Source organism: Fusarium redolens (genome assembly GCF_020744475.1).
Source record: "Fusarium redolens strain MPI-CAGE-AT-0023 chromosome Unknown BKA55scaffold_4, whole genome shotgun sequence".
Taxonomy (NCBI): domain Eukaryota; kingdom Fungi; phylum Ascomycota; class Sordariomycetes; order Hypocreales; family Nectriaceae; genus Fusarium; species Fusarium redolens.
In genome coordinates, this window is record NW_025763667.1 from 2,710,950 (window position 1) to 2,730,966 (window position 20,017).

General features: G+C 33.0%; 4 protein-coding genes across 4 annotated transcripts; 1 reads left to right on the forward strand and 3 right to left on the reverse strand.

Annotated features, from left to right (window-relative positions):
• Positions 1-65: 65 nt before the first annotated feature.
• BKA55DRAFT_536533 (uncharacterized protein) lies at positions 66-2,621 on the reverse strand (the record flags this gene model as incomplete). The annotated part of the gene is made up of 1 exon (XM_046189839.1): positions 66-2,621. One exon carries the CDS (start codon positions 2,619-2,621, stop codon positions 66-68), a length of 2,556 nt encoding a protein of 851 aa, XP_046053413.1.
• A 1,272-nt stretch (positions 2,622-3,893) lies between these two features.
• On the reverse strand, positions 3,894-5,525 carry BKA55DRAFT_503614 (uncharacterized protein; the record flags this gene model as incomplete). The annotated part of the gene is made up of 1 exon (XM_046187024.1): positions 3,894-5,525. One exon carries the CDS (start codon positions 5,523-5,525, stop codon positions 3,894-3,896), a length of 1,632 nt encoding a protein of 543 aa, XP_046053414.1.
• Positions 5,526-7,274: 1,749 nt separating this feature from the next.
• On the reverse strand, positions 7,275-7,869 carry BKA55DRAFT_536535 (uncharacterized protein; the record flags this gene model as incomplete). The annotated part of the gene is made up of 2 exons (XM_046189840.1): positions 7,275-7,575; positions 7,838-7,869. 2 exons carry the CDS (start codon positions 7,867-7,869, stop codon positions 7,275-7,277), a joined length of 333 nt encoding a protein of 110 aa, XP_046053415.1.
• Positions 7,870-8,221: 352 nt separating this feature from the next.
• Positions 8,222-10,042, forward strand: BKA55DRAFT_561655 (aldehyde dehydrogenase domain-containing protein). Its single transcript, XM_046192174.1, has one exon. It carries the CDS (start codon positions 8,386-8,388, stop codon positions 9,913-9,915), a length of 1,530 nt encoding a protein of 509 aa, XP_046053416.1. The 5' UTR covers positions 8,222-8,385; the 3' UTR covers positions 9,916-10,042.
• The last annotated feature ends 9,975 nt before the right edge of the window (positions 10,043-20,017 follow it).

Here is a 20,017-nt window from a genome sequence, read left to right on the forward strand (position 1 = left end):
AAGTGTGATGTCCAACTAAGCAGGAGATGAAAGACAGAGCCCCGACCAGCAATTTTATGCTTCGTTTATACCGAGTATCCCAGCATCGAGCGATCTGGAAAGAGGATAATATTGGCTAAACGCACAACCTCAGCCTCGGCGCGGGAAATCGACGATGTGCTTGTAAGGCTCTTGGCATCTCCGTCTCCCTCCATCTCAACATCCTCATCAGTCTTAGACTTGGACTTTTCCGAGGGTGGTGATCCAGAGCGAGTGCCTGCAACTTCCCATGGTGCAAGACCCATAGCCTGTAATGAAGAGGGACCCCCGACTTCGGCGATTTCCTTTTCGCCAGGCCGTGTTTCAGCGTCCTCTTCAACAATTCCTCTTCCTGTCGAATCGAAGTCTGGGCCGGGATGACCCCTCTGGAATGCCTTCCTTTGGCGCGCAAGATAGAGTGCGTTTGTTTGTGTAAGTGGCGCTGCTGGAATGTACACGAGCATGCTGACTTCACTCTTGCTGCCACTGGGTGTTTTGAGACCATAGTTGTTACTGGAGAGGTAATATGGAAGGTCCGGGTGCCAGAATATGTAGTCTCCAGGCTGTAGCGTTGGCAATGTAATCATGCTATTTCGTAGATGCAGATGGGGGTGCCATGTTTCAGTAATTCTTTGAGCGTGTCCGGGGACAGCTCCGTGAATGATGGAATCAGGCTCTGTTTGCAGCTTCCAATTGTCGGGAGCAAGATATGCCTCCCATTCGGGTCCAGTGCGATTTTCTGGTGGAGGATTCTTAGTTGTGAAAAAGGGTCGGAGAAGGTAATAAGCTGTTGCAAGCTTTGGTGAAGGCAAGAGGCGAACCATACCAGGTTCGACAGTAGAGAGCGCTAAGATGCCCTGAAACATGCGGAAAATGGTGCAGGCACCGTAGCCATTGTAAAGATCAGTTGTCACAGAAGTGCGACTGGTACATTTCCATGGATCGTAATCTTCCCATTGACCATGAAAGATGTGGTTGTAGGTGCCGGCACGTTGATAACCGTCGGGCTCCCAGCGCTCCAAGGACCCGTTGTCAACTTGTGCTGTGATACCCGCAGATGATTGTAGTGCCTGAATCCAGTCATCGGCGGATTGTGGCGGCTCGAGCGGCGGCACATTTAGGCTGTTAGACTGGTTCTCTCCATTTCCGTGTACGCGTATGCGATCGACGTAGGTGATAGGGAGTCTTGTGACAAGCTGATCGTCTGGATTGGTCTCCCATAGGCTCATCATAAATCGTTGGGCGCTGAGAACATTGGGGTGCGCTCTCGAGCGGACCTGAGCTGGAGTCCAAAAGAAGTCGAAACAAGCTGGATCATGCTGCTGGAGTGCCTTGATGTGACGTTTGCTATCGAGGTAGTCAACTGTTTCGCGAACTGCAGTATCCGTGTCTGCTCTTGGTACGACCTTACGGACGACGCCGACACCGTAGCGCCTAAGATCATGTCCAAAGCGCGCAGTCTGGACAGAGTCATCTAGGTCGCCAAACTCAATCGAAGGAATTAGGTGAGCCCCAAGGTCCTCTATATGACTGACCTCTTTGCGAAGCGCAGTTATGAGGCGGGCCCAACTAGCTTCGAGCTCAGCTTCGTGGCCACGGATGAGGTTGCGCTTGATGCGGGCGAAGCGGGAGGGCAGAGCAATTGGCTCAGGGCCCCAAAAGGAAATCACGGGAGCATCTTTGTCCATAGAAGAGGCGGTGTTGAGCGTCGGTGTTGTTCCATTTGTTTTGGGCTTTTGCGACAGCGAGGAGAGGCCGTTCGGTTTTAGCGAGGGCAGAGCTGTCGTTGTTGTGCTTGACTGGCTACCCGTCATTGTGCCGGCGATGTTAGCAGCCAGTGCCGCGGTGAGCTTTGCCTCGTAGGATAATCTTGCACTCTCCGTGGCAGCAGCATTCACAAGCGACGCTGCGATTGGTGCTGAAAGAGAAGAGCGATGGCGAGATTTGGTGACGCGACCGGTTTGTGTGAAGTTGAGGTTATTGGTACTGTTGTCAGAAGCAGTAGCAGCAACAGCAGTATGGGTAGCGTTGTAAGGGGATGTGCCTGATAGTGAGCCTGAGCTGGAGCTGGAGCTGGAGCTGGAGGGGTTTGAACGACCAAGACGGGAGCGGGAAAGAGCAGCTCTGACCTGTTGGCCTGCCACATCAGCGCCTTTTCTAGGCGGCAAGTGCACCCCTTCTGCTGCTCCTGTTCCCCCAACTATAGTTACTCCTCCTCCTCCTCCCTCCCATACCTCCCGCTCTCCTCTTCCATCTCCTCCTCCACCTTCCGCCGCTATAACTGTTTCGACCCTTGTTACCGGTCCCATGGTTGCAGCATCCCACTTCTCTTGGGCCTCCCTAAGGCTTTTCTGTTGTTTCGCCTCACGTGCGCCTTTGTGATCTACATCGTGGAACTGACCATCTTCTTCCGAAATGTGACCATCGTATGGTTTTCCATATGCGACTCTCCCAAGCCCGTGTGTTAGACCATCCCCGACAGCTACAGCCGCCACTGCTGCTGCTCCAATTGCAGAGGCTAGTCCTTGAGCGTTGTCCAGTATGGGCGCGGTGACCTCTTCTTCACACGTTGATGGTGGTAAGTCGATCGTTGGTGTAGCCATCTTTCTCAACCTAGAGTCGCGCTTTGAGGTTGGGGATTTCTGGGGTGCAGCCGCTGACAGCCGATTGAAAGCTCTTGGATCGGTTATCTGTCGCCTTTGCTTGTTAATGCTTCAAAAACACAATAAAAACCTGCTGCAACCTGAATATCTCAGCCATAGGGACACAGTAATCCGTTAGATGGTTTCATGCATCAAATTGCAAAGGTTCAAGAACAGAGCGAAGTCAACAAAAGCATCTGTTGTTATTCAGCTTGCATTGCTTCTTCTATAAACCTGAATTAAAACGAAGGGATGGCCCCTACCGATCGAGACCTCTTAAGCAGGCGGCTGGCCGGACCGGGGCTCTGCTAGGACCATCTCACCTGTCGTTCCGGAAGATACTCTGTGATATCCCCATGGAGGAGTAGAGGGTCCTCGATTGAGGGACCCTGCACGGCGGCGCAACGGCCGACGTGAATGGATCTCACAAGCACGTTTCGGCCCTGTCATCCGTTGAACCACCCACTTCAAGCTCAACGCTCCGTCCCGAAACCCCGGCCATACCCCACACTTTTCCTTTTGGAGCAGCTGATGGATGCACGGCTCCACGGGCCATAACCCGTCTAAATGGATACCAGTGCACCCGCCGAGAAAAGTCAGGTAACAATGTGAGTTGTCGGAATGGTTATCAGCTGGCCACCCGAGGCCCAGCAAGATACAATATGCATAATAATAACGCGCAATGCTATATCGATCTTCTGGCATCTTGCCACAGCTTACTATCACCTTATCTCAGCCGCCGAGAACACATCCAAGATCGAATGTCCTGCATAGCGCCTCGGAAACGCCGATTGGTGCTGGAACATCGGCGCATTTCGAACTTTCGTTTCATCATGGAAATATCATCTAGTCTTCCGGGCATTATGAGACACATTAAACTGAGCGATCCGGGTGGTTTAGTGGTGGAAAGTTGCCGGCCCGCTGTGCCTGTTTTACTGAGCCGTCGCGGCAAAATATGAAGTGGTCAAGAAGCTGGGCCAAGGACCTCGTCGGGGAAATACGACCCGGCACCGGCCCAAGCAACTGGAAGAACAACGGCAAATCGGGCCACAAGCCCCCGAGAGTCGTATTTGATAAACGAACTTCAAATTTTCCTAACTACCCAAGGTATGTCATACTCGCTACGATAATGCAATCATACGCTAATCATTTAATCATACAGATATCCAAAAACAGTGGTTTTCCCCCATTTACCCCCACGGGCTGATATTTGAAACATTGCCCGAATGATGCTTACAGTCGGGAGTGCTTGGGCTTCCAGCCCTCCTCTTGAGCAATGAGCTCGGCAGCTCGCTCACCAACAGCGAGCACAGTCACCATGGGGTTGATTGTTGGCATCTCGGGGAAGATACCAGCGTCAACAATGCGGAGCTTGCTGATTCCACGAACCTTGAGCTCGGGGTCGACAACAGCCATCTCATCACGCTCAACGTCACCCATCTTAGTAGTGCCGGCAGGATGGTAGACAGTGTGAGCAACCCGGCGAGCATATTCGCTGATCTCCTCATCCGTTTGGATCTTGGGACCAGGGGCAACTTCTCCCTTGAGCCAGTCCTTGAAGGGGCTCTGCTGCGCAATCTTTCGGGCAGCCTTGATGCCGTGAACCAGGGTGGCGGCATCGTAACCCTCGGGGTCGGTGAAGTAACGGAAATCGAGAGCAGGCTTGACAGTAGGGTCGGCTGAAGTCAAGTAGATGCGGCCACGAGAGCGAGGACGAGGAATGTTTGGGGTCATGCAGAAGGCATAACCATCCTTGATGATAGGATACCCTAGACGCTCGGTGTTAAGGTGGAAGGGAATCTGGTAGCAATGCATCATAACATCAGCTGCGTCGCCATCGTTACCAGCGGCGTTCTTGGGCTCGCGTCGCAGGAAAATACCAGCGTCGGAATCCATGGTGGTCTGGTTAGCAGGAACGGGTTTGTTGAGCTCCCACATGATGATGGTCTCGGGATGGTCTAGGAGGTTCTCGCCGACGCCTGGAATGTCCTTGACAACAGGAATCTTGAGATCCTCAAGCTGGGCCTTGGGACCAATACCAGAGTGAAGGAGAAGTCTGGGGGTATCGACAGCACCAGCAGACAATATGATCTCCTTGCGGGCGTTAAGAGTATGCTTCTCGCCGGACTTGAGAGTGACATCAATGCCAGTGGCAACGTCGTTCTCGACAATGACCTTTGAGACATGAGCCTCAGTGAGGACAGTCAAGTTGGGTCGTCGCTCATCGCCACGAAGGATAGGGTGGATGTAGGCGACCGAAGCACTGCTGCGGTGGCCGGTATCGGGGTTATATGAGACAGAGAAGAATCCAGCGCCCTGGGTCAACTGTCCCTTCTCGGAAATCTCGTGGTTGAAGTCGTGGATAATGGGAATACCCATGGCCTCAGAGCAGGCCTTGACCCAGTCCTTGGTGAGCTGGTTACGGTGACGGGGGTGAACGGGGTTCAGCTGGTTGCGCAAGTTGTCAACATTGCGCATAACGGTTTCGAAGTCCCAGCCCTTGCAGCCCTTGGCGACCCAGCGATCCATATCGTGGCGGAAGGGACGGAAGGAGATGAGAGTGTTGTGAGAGGAGCATCCACCCAGAACCTTTGCACGTGAATGTCGAATGTGGCTGTTGCCATTGGGCTGCTCAGTTGTGGGATAATCGTAGTCAAGATCACCACCAAGGAGAGACAGCCACTCCCGAAGATTCAGGACATTATTGAGGCCGAAGTCTGAAGGGCCAGCCTCAATCATGAGAACCTTGCGCTCAGGAAGGTAGGAGGACAGTCGGGAAGCCAAAACACATCCAGCCGTGCCACCACCTACGATGATATAGTCGTAGGCGGAGCTGGCAGAAGCAGGAAGATACTCAGTAGTCATGTTGAAGATAAAGTTGAACGGGAGGGAAGTTGAACAAGAGAGGGATAGGTGAGGATTCTTGCACGATATCGCAGTCGGATGGGCTCCAGGGGTATCAATGAATGGTTTTGAGGGAGAAGTGAGGAGGAATGAAGCGACTCGAGGTCCAGGAGATTGAGAGCTCTTGTACTCGAGCATCGAGACGATCAAGATCTTCCTGAAATGGACGGACATCAGCTCAAAGTGGGGTCCTGGATCATGGAAGGGTCCTTGGAAGCATCGTACAGTGCGGGTGAGTTCTTGCTACTGGTGTCCAGCCTTGACTCGATGTAGTGTTCTGACTGCTCCAAGTACCCTCTAGTGACCAGTAAAGGATTCTGATTGGCCAGAGCTACCAACATCGAGCAAGGCTGGTGGGTGGATCAAAACTCCCAAGACGGGCGGCGGCGGCGGCGAGAGCTAACCAGGGAGAGAACTGGTTGAAGCATCAAGCAAGCCACGAACCTAGCAAGAGCGGGGCCTTGGCGGGGGTTTGAACGGCAAAAAGCTCTTCACCGACTCCGGGAATATTTTTCGGCGTTACCGAAGTTTTAGATATCTTAAGCCAGTGTCCCGAACTTACATGACGTTAACGGTTTCGTTATCAGCGACTTGGCTGATATCTTTGTAGATAATGGAAGTGGCAGGCAGAGTAGCTGAGATCTCAGAGTTAGACCAGGGGACTCACCATGTGAAAAGGCGCGAATTCTAGGCGGCAAGAACATGTGGGCAATCAATTCGCTAGGAGGCCTGTCTACGGTGTCCCTGCTTCATTCATTATCATGCTACTAACACATGCAAAGACGTGTGCCATTTCTTTGTTCCCCCTGGCCGCTGCAACCGCGCAGAGAACGATGGTTGACGCGGCGACTGTTTGATAACTGTTCGGTGTTGAACGGTGGTTGTGGGGCCGTCTGACGGCGAAAAGATGGAGTTCAAGGAACTCCGCTGGCCGGATCCGGGTCCACGAAGCCTCCGACGGAAACATAATACTCAAAATTGATTGCTGGTTGGGCATGATGGCAAGTTCTTTTGATACGTTCTATGTCAAGTAAAATAACTATTCAAAAAATCCACTCCATTTTTGGAATCTATGATCCGTCTACGGACGGTCAGACGAAAACTGGTGACATCGCGAGCTTGCTGGACCGGTAAACCAGCCATGTCGCTGTTTGATTACGAGGCTTAAAACACGGTAACACGGCGCAGGGTCGCCGCTCTCCGCAGAGGATATGTCGAGTGTTGAGTTGGAGTGTATGATTGTAGGATTCCTGATGTACAGGAAATACCTGTTCGGGTTTCGCGTGCTGTGCTATCACATTCGCTTCATCCGGACCGCATTGGACAATCTGCAGGGACAGTGTCTTGCACCACTGGAACCCCATATTGCCATGTGCCGTGGAGGATGCCAAGTTTGAAATGTTGCTTAGCATACTGATCAGGTAAAGCGTAGTTGGGGTACCTGGCCGTCAGATCGATTATCTCCAAGATCGATTTTTTGAGGTGTGGTAATTGGACAGTGCGCCCCAGCTGAGTTGGATAATCCCTTCATTTTTTGCTTTTCTTGTTTTCAAGTTTTTTAATGGTCACTTTTCTACCACTAGAACCCGCTCGAATTATTGGCAGAATAATCGTGTAACTGGACTGATAGATAAATCGCTTGCATTACCTAGAGCATAGTTCTGCCCATCGTTGCGAAATAACAATCAAGCGTCCCGCTTTCTTCACAGTTCAACGGTCAAGAACCTCGGACTGGATGCAAAGCTCTGGGGGTGGCAGGTGGACAGCTCGAAGCTCAGCAATGACGTTGGCATGTCCACTCTTGTGTTTCCCCTCGACCAGCCACTCAGGCTTAGCGTTCTTCGGCATTGTTGAGACTGGGATTCTGTAGCTGGGCTGAGGACTGGGCGATGCAAGGCTGCCTACAAAGAAAACTGGACTTTTTTGCAGGGACTTGCACCAGAAATTGTCTGCTGCATTTTTTTCGGAACGAGGGCGGGGCTGGTGGGTCCAGTTTTCCAAGCCTTCCGGGCTGTTATTCATCAGCCCGCAAAAGCACAGTACAGTCCAGATTCATGCATCCATTGGTTGGACAAGCTATCAATTGCAAAACGAAACCATTTTTTCCCTTCTTCCTCAGGTTCATTATCTTTCGCTAAGTGAAAAGTGGTCTGATAATTTGCGGCTTTATTCTAACAATGCAGAGCCGCTACTCTCCGCATCGATGCAACGCTGAGGCGTTCAAGACACACTCTCACAATGGTCACTGACAACTCCCTGTTTTCACAACTGACTATCCGTATCTCTTCAGATCTGCTCGAGTCATGATGGGTGTAATCCTTCCCCAGGTCTGCTGATCTCACCACGTCACAGACAAGGGCTTCACAGCCGAAAGTCGCTATCAGTTCCGTTTGAGACTTGTCTCTGAATGACCATAGCTTGGTAAATTGAGTTCTTGCTCGTATTGCTTGCCATTGAAAGTTGGCTGCATGGTTGATACTTTGGTGGACTCTCACTGGTTGGCCAATTCTACTGTGATGACACAGTATGGCTTGGCCCCACGTCATTGTATCTTGCTAGAAGAGGAAGGTACCCGGCATCAGTCAATTGTGGGGCAATTGCCATCCCGTCTTGACTGTGCTTCATATTGATCCTCACAAGCTTTATTATGGTATCCTACCTTACTTACAGTCAACTCCCCACATGTAAGCAACAGAGCATCTTCTCAAACAATTTAGAATACCTACCTATCTATCTGCCTACCGCGTTGTACTCTGCTTTGTTTCAATCTCTCTCTACATACCCTGTTGCATGCTCCTTCTCTCATACCAACTAAAATACAATGACTTTCTCATCTGAGATTCACACTTTCCACTCAGGTCGGCCACAGCCCGAGTCCTCCTCAAAAACCAGCACCTTTGTATCCGTCGATCCAAGCAATGCAAAGCCGCTTGCTACTATCTACACTACCACGCCAGAACAGCTCAATGAGACCATTGCAGCGGCCCAGGCCGCTTTTCCAACATGGTCACAAACACCAGCACCTCGCCGAGCTGCCATTCTTCTGAAGGCAGCCGCTATACTTCGCGAGCGCAACGACGAAATTGCGCTGACCGAGACACTTGATACTGGCAAGCCTTGGTCGGAAACCTCAACCGTTGACGTTGCAACTGGAGCCGACGTTCTCGAGTATTACGCACATATCGCTGCTGGCAGCTTCCCTGGTCAAAATACTCGTCTTCGTGCTGACGCTTTCGTTCTCACTACCCATGAGCCTTTGGGTGTTTGTGCCGGTATTGGTGCATGGAACTATCCTATCCAGATTGCTCTCTGGAAGTCAGCTCCATGCTTGGCTGCTGGCAACTGTATGGTGTACAAGCCTAGTGAAGTCACTCCTCTGCATGCCCAGACCCTCGCTCAGATCTACATTGAGGCCGGTGTCCCCCCTGGTGTCTTCAATGTTGTCTACGGTGACGGTATCGCTGTTGGAGCCCCTCTTGTCGCCCATAGCAGTATCGCCAAAGTCAGCTTCACTGGTCAAGTCAGCACAGGCAGCAAAGTTGCCAGCCAAGCTGTCAAGGATATGAAGGGTGTCACCATGGAACTGGGTGGCAAGAGCCCACTTGTTATTCTCCCTGATGCCGATGTCGAGGAAGCAGCCGACACTGCCATGGTAGCCAACTTCTTTTCCACTGGACAGGTGTGTACCAACGGTACACGTGTCTTTGTCCCCGACACTCTCTTGAGCCAGGTTGAGCAAGCTATTGTGCAGCGTTGTCGAGAGGGAATTCGCATGGGTCTGCCTCAGAACGGCGAGACCAACTTTGGACCCATGGTCAGCGCCGCACAGCAAGAGAAAGTCAAGATGTACATCCAACACGGACGTACAGTGGATAAGGCGAAGGTTCTTTTCGATGGCTCCGAGGAGCCCAACATGGCACAGCCAACCCCTGATGGTTTCTGGGTTCACCCTGTTGTCTTCACAAACTGCACAGACAATATGCGCGTTGTCAGGGAAGAGATCTTCGGTCCAGTCATGTGCATCATGCCATATAAGACCCAAGAACGTCCTCATCAACAATGGGTATCTGAGCTCATTGCCCGAGCGAACGATACCCCCATGGGACTTGCTGCTGGTGTTGTGTCATCCGATGTGGGACTGGCACATGAGGTTGTGCAGAAGCTCGATGCTGGAATTACTTGGATCAACACATGGGGCGAGTCACCTGCTGAAATGCCTGTAGGCGGCTGGAAGATGAGCGGAATAGGATTGGAAAACGGCCATGAGGGCATAGCTGCATATATGAGGACGAAGAGCACATTAGTACAGCTTGGTAAGGGTGCTTGTAAGGGTGTATTTTCTAAGTTATAGGGTAATAACCTCAGTTTAAACTACTGCTTTTGTACTAATTTTACTTTATTTATTCTTATATATAAGGTTAATTAGTTATATGCCCTATTATATATATTTTAATTAATTAAGCTAATTATAACTTTAAGTAAATTTAACTTTTTATATATAATTAATTTTAAACTTATAAAAGTAATTAAAAAGGCTATTTTAGCTAATTAAAAAATATAACTTATTTTTAAAACTTTTTTAAAGTTTTTAAAATTAAATAACTTATTATTAACTTAATTTAAATTAAATAAATTAATATAATATTTCTTTTTTATATAATTAATTAATTAAATTAAGTTATTTTTTCTATTTATTTTTAAACTTATATAAGGCTATTAAGCTTTTTAGTTTTTTTATTAATAATTTAAATAATAAAACCCTTATAATAGGCTATTATTATAAAAGTTAAAATTAAATAAGGTTTATTTACCTTAATAATATAATTATTACTTTAATTAAGTAATACTAATACTAGCTATAGTTTTATATCTTAATAATTAAATTAACCTTTTTCTTTAACTTATTTAAAGGAATATTATATTTAATATATTTATTATATTTTTACGTAAAGGATAGTTAAAGCCTAATTAAGTAAGAGATTAAGTTATAAACTTATAAGTATATTTTTTAACTTAACTTTCCTTTTTAACCCTTCTTATTAATAATATAATAGCTATATTATTAAATTACTAAATCCTAATTAATAAGGTATTTTAATTAAAGGAGCTACTTTTCTTAAAATAAAGGAGTTATATAATATTTTCCCTAGTTTAAATTATTACTTTATTATTAATTTTACTTTATTTATTTTTATATATAAAGTTAATTAGTTATATACCTTATTATATATATTTAATTAATTAAGGTTAATTTAACTTTTATTAACTAACTTATATAAAGTAAACTTAATATAATTCCTTTAATTCTAACTTTAATAGAATTTCTAAACCTTGCCTTTATTTTATATTTATCCTAAAACTCTTTACTAATTTAAGAGCAGCTCTCTGGCAATATTAGCTGCCCTTATAGATATATTAAGAAGCCACTCTTTATATATAGCTAAGTTTAGGCTTATAAAGGCAGTAAGGAAAACTGCTTTATTTAATTAAAAAGATAACCTTTCTTTAAGGCTATTTCTAGGTCTTTAAGACCTAATAGCTTATTATTAATTTAATTTAAATTAATTAAATTAATATAATACTTCTTTTTTATATAATTAATTTATTAAATTAAGCTATAATTAAAAATAGCTATTTTAATAAGGTTAGATTTGCCTTTTAATAAGAAGTTCTTTATAATAATAATAATTATTATATATATTATATAAAGTTTTTCTTTATTAATTACCTTTAGGGTAGGCCTAATAGCTAGATTAAGATTATAATTAGTTATATAATAAATATAATTATATAATTATAAGCTATTTTATATAATAAGTATTAAGGCAATATAGCTATTATATTATTAATAAAAAGGGTTAAAAAGAAAAGTTAGGTTAATTAATATACTTTATAATAAATAAATTAAGTATAATATATTATAAAGGTTAATTAAGGTTTTTTTTAAATAAGTTAAAGAAAGAAGGTTAATCTAGCTATTAAGATATAATTAGTATTAGTATTACTTAGTTAAGGTAGTAATTATATTATTAAGGCAGATAAACCTTATTTAATTTTAACTTTTATAATAATAGCCTGTTATAGGGGTCTTATTATTTAAACTATTAATAAAAAAGCTAAAAAGCTTAATAGCCTTATATAAAGCTAAAGGTAAAGGAAAAAATATATATATATATATATATTAAATATTATAAACCCTTATTATAAAGAATTAAAGTTTAGTATTAAAGATAATATAAAGATATTTCTTATTTATTTAAAATATTAAGAATTATTATAATTATTATATAAATACTATTAATATAAAGTATATAAATAAAATAAAAAAAGTAATAATTACTTTTTAATTATAATCCTTAATATATTTAATAATAAACCTTATTAAGGATAGAAATAAAAAGATACTTAATATACTATTAATATAAAAGCCTTATAGTAATAGAACTATAGTTTAATCTGCCTTATTATTAATAAATCTATAAAATAAAAAAGCTTTATAAAGAGATTTAATAATCTTAAAAAATAATTAAAAAAGCAAAAAGAGAATATAAATAAATAAACTTAATAATTAATAAGGGAATATAAATATATATTAACTTATTTAATTTTAATTATATTAAAGATAAAAAAAAGGTTAATAAAGAACTATTTAAATTTAAAATATATAAACTAACAGACTTTAATATATATATAAACTTAAGATATTCTTATAATTATAAAGGATATAAGGAATAAAAAAATAAAAAATAAAAATAATAGTTTAATAATTAAGAATAAGCTTATAATACTTATTATTAATAAAAGATTAAAGAAAAATAAATAAATTAATATAATAATAAAAAATATATTAAAGATTATTATAAAAGAGTTATTTATAATAATAAAAAATATAAACTACTTTATTATATAAGCTTAGGAAAAGTTATATATTACCTATAATAAAGCTATAAGTATATAAAAAGTAAGGTTAAGGATAACTTAAATTATAAAATACTTTAAGAGTTATATAGATAATAGACTTAATAATAAACTACCTAATATTATAAGTTTAAATTAAGGCAAAATAACTAAATATATAAATTAATAATAAAATAAAATAAAACTTTATTAAGCTAGAAGTTATTAGAAAGTTATAATTATTATAAAAATAAAAAGTAAATCCTTACTTACTAATTAATATAAAAAGAAAACCTTTTAATTATAATAATAATATAATAAATTAAGATATTAATTACCTTAAGGTTTTTATTAAAATATAATTAAAAAATTAAATTTAATATTATCCTTTAAAAATAAAAAATAAATATCTTAGGTATTTTTAATAAATAAGGTTTATAAAAGAAAGAAATAATATAAACTAGCTAAAATAGATTTAAAAATATATTAAAAGAATACTAGATATATAATAAGCTATTTTTAAAAAAGAATTAAAAATAAAGATATTTAAATATTATTAATAAGATTAGTTATATTTTTTATATTAAAGAAAAATAAAAAACTATAACTTATTATTAATTATAAAAAGATTAATATATAAACTATTAAGGATTAAACCTTATTTTTATTAATTATAAAATTAAAAGATTAATTATAAGGGAAAAAGATCTTTATTATTTTAAACCTTAAAGGTATATATAACCTTATTTATATTAAAGAAAATAATAAATAAAAAATAATATTTAAGATTAAATTTAAAGTATTTAAATACTTAATACTACCTTTTAATTTTATTAATATATTAATAATATTTTAATAAATAATCAATAATATATTAAAATAATACCTTAATATATTTAATATATATTACCTTAATAATAATTTAATCTTTTTAAATATTAAAAAAGAATATAAAAATATATTTATATAGTTTTATAAGCTATATAAGATATTAAGTTATTAATTAAATTAAAAAAGAGCTATTTTTATATATAAAAGATAGACTTTTTAAGATATATTATTACCTTTAAAGAAATTAAAATAAAATAAAAGAAGATTATAATAATAATAAAATAAAAAGAACTTAATAATATTAAAAAAACTTAAGTATTTTTAGGATTTATTAATTATTATTAATAATTTATTAAAGACTTTAGTAAAGTTATAAATCTATTAATAAAATTAATTAAAAAAGATTAACTATTTATCTAAATAATAAAGCTTAATAAGCCTTTAAATAACTTAAGTAAGCTATTTTTAATAAACCTATTTTAATTATATTTAACTTAAAAAAGAAATTAAGTTAAAAATAGATTTATTAAACTTTATATTAAGAAAATAAATTAATTAATAAGATAAATAAGGAAAATTATACTATATTATATTTTACTTATATAAATTATATAATATAAAACTTAACTACTTAATTTATAATAAAAAGTTCTTAATACTAATAAATTACTTTAAAGAATATAAATATTACCTTATAGGAAATAAGTATTAAATAAAAGTATATATAAATTAATAAAATATCTTTTATTTTACTATAATATATAAACTTAGTTAATAATAAATATATTATATAAATTACCTATATAAATTTGATTTTATAATTATTTATAAAAAGGATCTAATACTAAAAAAGTAAATATAATTAGTAGAAGATTAAATTATAATATTAGTATTATAGAAGTAAATAAATAAGTACTAAAAAGAAATAATAAAGGGGAATATAGATTTACTTAGTAAATATAGACCTTAAGTTAAATATAAATAATAAAAGTAAAGGAGATTATAGAAAATAAAATATATAACTTCTTAAATCAATTTTACTTACATCCTTTATATAAATATTAAGAAGTTATTAAAACCCTTAAGAAATTATTATAATAAGGATATAAGATTTAAAAAAGGGAAATAGAAAAAATAATTAAATAATATAACCTATATAAAAATAAAAATATAATAATATAAACCTTATAGAGAATTATAATTAATAAAAGTTATAAAATAATTATAAAGTTTAATTATAATAAATTTTATAACTAAATTATTATTAATAAAAGAACCTTTAAATAAATCTTTTATAATAGTATTATAGTTATTATAAATAAATTAATAAAATTTTTAATTTACTTACCTTATAAAAAGGTAATAAATATAAAAGGCATAACTTATATATTTTATAATAGGATAATAAGGAAATAAGGATTATTAAGAGAAATCCTAATAAATAAAGGATTAATATTTACCTTTAAACTTTAACAATTACTTATTTTTTTTTTACTTACTTTTAACCTTATAAGAGGCCATCTAGCTTTTTAGCTTTTTTATTAGTAACATAAACAAAGAGACCTCTATAGCAGGCTATCATAACAGAAATCAATATCAGATAAGGTTTATCTGCCTCAATAACGCGATTGCTGCCTTAACCAAGCAGTACAAATACCAGCTGCAGGTTTACCTCTCAGCAGCTGGATCAACCTTCATCTTTCAACACACCTAAAGGAATACCACGCCTGATTCAACCATCATACTTCCAAAGTACGTTACCCGACCTGACTGTTGGTCACACTTACTGATAAATAATTACTTATAATACTTATAGGAGTTAATTACTAACTTATAATAGCCTTTAGATTATAAGCTAATAGCTAGATAAAATAAATAAATTAAGTATTAAAATAATCCCTTTAATATTATATTAATTATAAATAAGATAATTAAGTTAAGAAACTACTAAGTGCCTAGCTAGCCTAGAGTACTGCTTATAATAAAAGTATAAAACTTATACTATTTAATATAAATATTAAAATTATATTTAATATATATTATAATACTAGAAAACTTAAGAACATAAACCTTATAATTATTATTATAAGTAATAAGCTAAAGGAAATATATAATAAACTTAAAATTAAGCTAGAATTTATTAAAAAAAGGATATAAAGATATTATAACCTTAAAAAGTTAAAGGGATTAACTTTTATAAAAAGAGATATAATATACTTATTTATTAAAAATATTAAAATAAATTAACTAAGCTATAAACTAAATTATAAGTATTTAAGGCTAATTAAAATTAAATAAAAGATAAAGAAAAAAAATATAAATTAGATATATTTTTAAATATTAAATAATATATAATTTATTATATTTTAATACTTAAATTAGCTATTAATATAATATATATAAAAACTAATAATAAATTATAATAAATTATAAAATTAGAAGTTTATAAAGTAATAGTAATTAGGGATATATAGAAAATTAATAAATAAAAGATATACTTAATTAAATAAAAAACTACTTATAAAGTAAAAATATATAAAAATAAATAAAATACCTTATAAATACTTAATAACTTCTAAAAAACTTTTACTAACCTTAAATAAAAAAGATATATTATAAAAATTATTACTTAAACTTAAAATAAACTAATTAATATTATTAAGAATATATTTTACTTAACAGTCTTAAAGTAATATATCTTTATATTAAGAGAGAAGTAATACTATAAATAATAATAGTATTTTTCTTTTTTTAATATATATATAATATCTTAAGTGTTATTTTACTATGTTTATTATTACTGCTTTATCTTATAACCTGATCTAATTTATTACTAACTAGCTAAGCCAGTCTCGGTCTACTAACCAGCCTTTATAGTTTTTTTTCTAAATACTAAAACCTTTATTTCTTAATTTAACTTCTTCCTTCTCTTTTCCCCCTTACTTCCCCTCCTTTACTTTATAATTACCCTTATTTCTTATAATAAAATATTTATACTTTTAATTTAATTAACTAACCTTACTTTTTAATTATTAAATTATATTAATATATATATTATTACTAGCTAATATAATACTATTAATAAAGGCTTATTATTATAATAATATATTATACCTTCTTTAATAATTAATTAGGCCTTTTAATACCTTTTTTAATATTAATAAATTTAATAAATAATATTTATATAATACCTTTAATTAATACCTATAATTAAGATAATAAATTAATTATTATATTAATTATAATTTATTAATATAAGGTAAGTATTTACTTATAATTTTATAATAATAAAGGTTAAAATATAAGCTTTAAATCTTTATAATATAAATATTATTAATATTAATTAATTAATAATTATATATTTATTAATACTTAATTAAATAATTATAATAGTTAATTATTATTAATAATAATATATAATAATATATCTAAATAATAAGATTATAGTTTTAAGCTTATTTTCTTATAAAGCTTTATAATTATTATAATAATAATAATTATATTAAAAGGTTAATAATAGAAAGAGAATTTATTTATTATTAATAAGGGAAATATCTTCTTTATATTTATAAATTAAGGCTACTTATTTAGTTAAATCTTAAGGTTTAAGGCAGTAGCTATATAATTTATTAACTTAATATTAAGGTTATTATATATATATTTTTTTTAATATAGTATATAATGCCTTATATTATATTTATATTAAAAAGAAAATACTATTATTATATTACTTTATATATAGCTATAGTATTACTTTTCTATTAATATATAATATAAGGTATTATATATTATATTAAAAAAAAATTTAATAACCTTAATATTAAGTAAATAGATTATATAATTATTACCTTAAACCTTAAAATCTAACTAAATAAGTAGCCTTAATTTATAAATATAAAGAAGATATTTCCCTTATTAATAATAAACTAAATTCTCTTTTATTATTAACCTCTTAATATAATTATTATTATTATAATAATTATAAAGCTTTATAAGAAAATAAGCCTAAAATTATAATTCTTATTATTTTAGATATATTATTATATACTTATTATTAATAATAATTAACCTAGTTATAATTATTTAATTAAAGTAATTAATAAATATATAATTACTTAATTAATTAATATTAATAATATTTATATTATAAAGATTTAAAGCTTATATTTTAACCTTTATTATTATAAAATTATAAGTAAATACTTACCTTATATTAATAAATTATAATTAATATAATAAGTTAATTTTATTATCTCTAATTACTAGGTATTAATTAAAGGTATTATATAAGATATTTATTTTATTAAATTTATTAAATATTAAAAAAAGGTATTAAAAGGCCTAATTAATTAATTAAAGAAAGGTATAAGTATATTATTATAATAATAAGCCTTTATTAATAGTATTATATTAGCTAGTAATAATATTATATATTTAATATAATTTAATAAGTTAAAAAGTAAGGTTTAGTTAAATAAATTAAAAATATAAATATTTTATTATAAGAAATAAAGATAATTATAAGATAAAGAAAGGGAAATAAAGGGAAAAAGAAAGAAAAAAGTTAAATTAAGAAATAAAGGTTTTAATATTTAAGAAAAAAACTATAAAGGTTAATAGATTAAGACTAGCTTAGCTAATTAATAATAAATTAAATTAGGTTATAAAATATAATAGTAATAATAAATATAGTAAAATAATACTTAAGATATTTTATATATATTTAGCCTAAATAAAATTATATCTTATTAATTTATTTCTTAAAGGCTATAATAAGTAGCCTTTAAATGCTTTTTTTTATATAATTATAGATTTTATAAATCCTTAATAAATAACTAATAGCTAGAGCTAAATAAGATTATAATACTATTATTTCTTTATAAAATTTAAGAAAATATTTAATTATTTTATTTTTATTACTTTTTAATTTTATTTCTTATTTTATTAACATTATAATTAGTAAAGTTAATAAAAGTAATAAAAGTAATATATAATAACTTATAAAAAGATATAATATAAATATTATTATAAGATTTTTTAGCTTAAATATATTTATTATAATAAGTAGAATTAGTAAATAATAAATACTTCTTATATACTTAAAAATATTAAATATAAGGTATATTAGCTTTTTATTAATAAACTTAATACAAAGTATAAGTATTTAGATTTTATAATCCTTATAAGATAATTACTTAAATATATAGTTAGATATTATAAGATATAATAATAAAAGGTTTAAGTTAGATCTTACTAAAAGAAAAATAATATTAATTAAGATAATAAGCCTTAAAAGTAAGACTATTAGAAAGGGAAAGATTATATTAAAATCTTAGTAATTATATTATATATACCTTATAAGAACTTTACCTTATTAATTAACTAGGAAAGGACTAATAAGTATAAAAATAATAATACTTTAGGGCTATATTATTCTAAAATTAATTATAACCTTATATTATATTATTCCTTTATAATTATCTCTAATATATAAAATATATTTATTAGTATTTTTATAAAACTTAGCTTATTAGCTATTAATAAAACTTCTTTACCTTAATATGCTTAAATTATATTATTAACTATTTAAAGATATAATACTTTATTACTACTTAGTATAATACTTTATAACTTTAAAAATATAAAACCTATTATAGACTAGTTTACTTATTTAGAAACCTTAACTATTATAAATATAATCCCTTATAATAAAAAGGCTTATAAAAGTAAATAATAAGGGATTTATTAAAGACCTTAAATTACGGATTTTAATAAATATTTTATATAAATAATAACTTAATAATATAAAGAAATAGTTTATATAGCTAATAAAGGCTTTAAAGTTAATTAATAGCTAATAAAGATAAGGGGATAGTATATTATAATATAAATAGAAATAGGGTAATTATAAAGTTAAATAAGGAAAATAAAAGAAATATATTAAGTTTTATATATATTTAGTTTCTTAAAGTTAAAGACCTAAAGTTATAAATTTAGCATTAGTAGCAAAAGAGGATAAAATAGGTTATAAGATAGATTATATAACTAAATAAGTAAATTAGCTATAATATTAATATATTATTAATATAAACAGGGGTTATATACTTTATAACTATATTAAGTTTATATCTTTTATTTATTTCTTAATATTAGCTATAAATAGCCTTCTTTTTCCCTTTTTCTTTTAAATAGTTAAAGCTGCCCTTACTTATAGCCTCTATAAGCTAGGTAATTAGAAAGTATGCCTTTATAAATATAATTAATTTTATTTATAAGTAAATTTATTATATTTCTATATCTTTAGCATCTTCTTCTTTCCTTATATAGCCTTTTCTTTTATAACCTTTATATATATATTTATTAAAAATAATATTATATATATATTCTTTTTAAGCTTTAAATATATTATAAGGCTTTTAATAAAGTTATTAAGTTTTCTCTTATAAAAGAAAGCTATTTATAAATATAATTTAAAAAAAAACTAAAGTATTACTTATTAAGGATTATAATAAATTAATATTAATATATTAACTTTTTTATTCCCCTTACTTTTAACCTTATAAAAGGCTATCTAGTTTAAAGGTAAAAAGCAATAATAAAGAAACAACAGTATAAGATAATATCTTCTAATACTTCTTAACTATAAGCTAAGTATAGACTACTAGTTAGGTTTAATTAAGATAGGGTCTTTATTATAAGATAAAGAATTAAATAATTAGTTAAAT

Coding starts and splice junctions, on each gene's coding strand:
- BKA55DRAFT_561655 (XM_046192174.1), top strand. CDS start 8,386: ATGACTTTCTCATCTGAGATTCACACTTTCCACTCAGGTCGGCCACAG.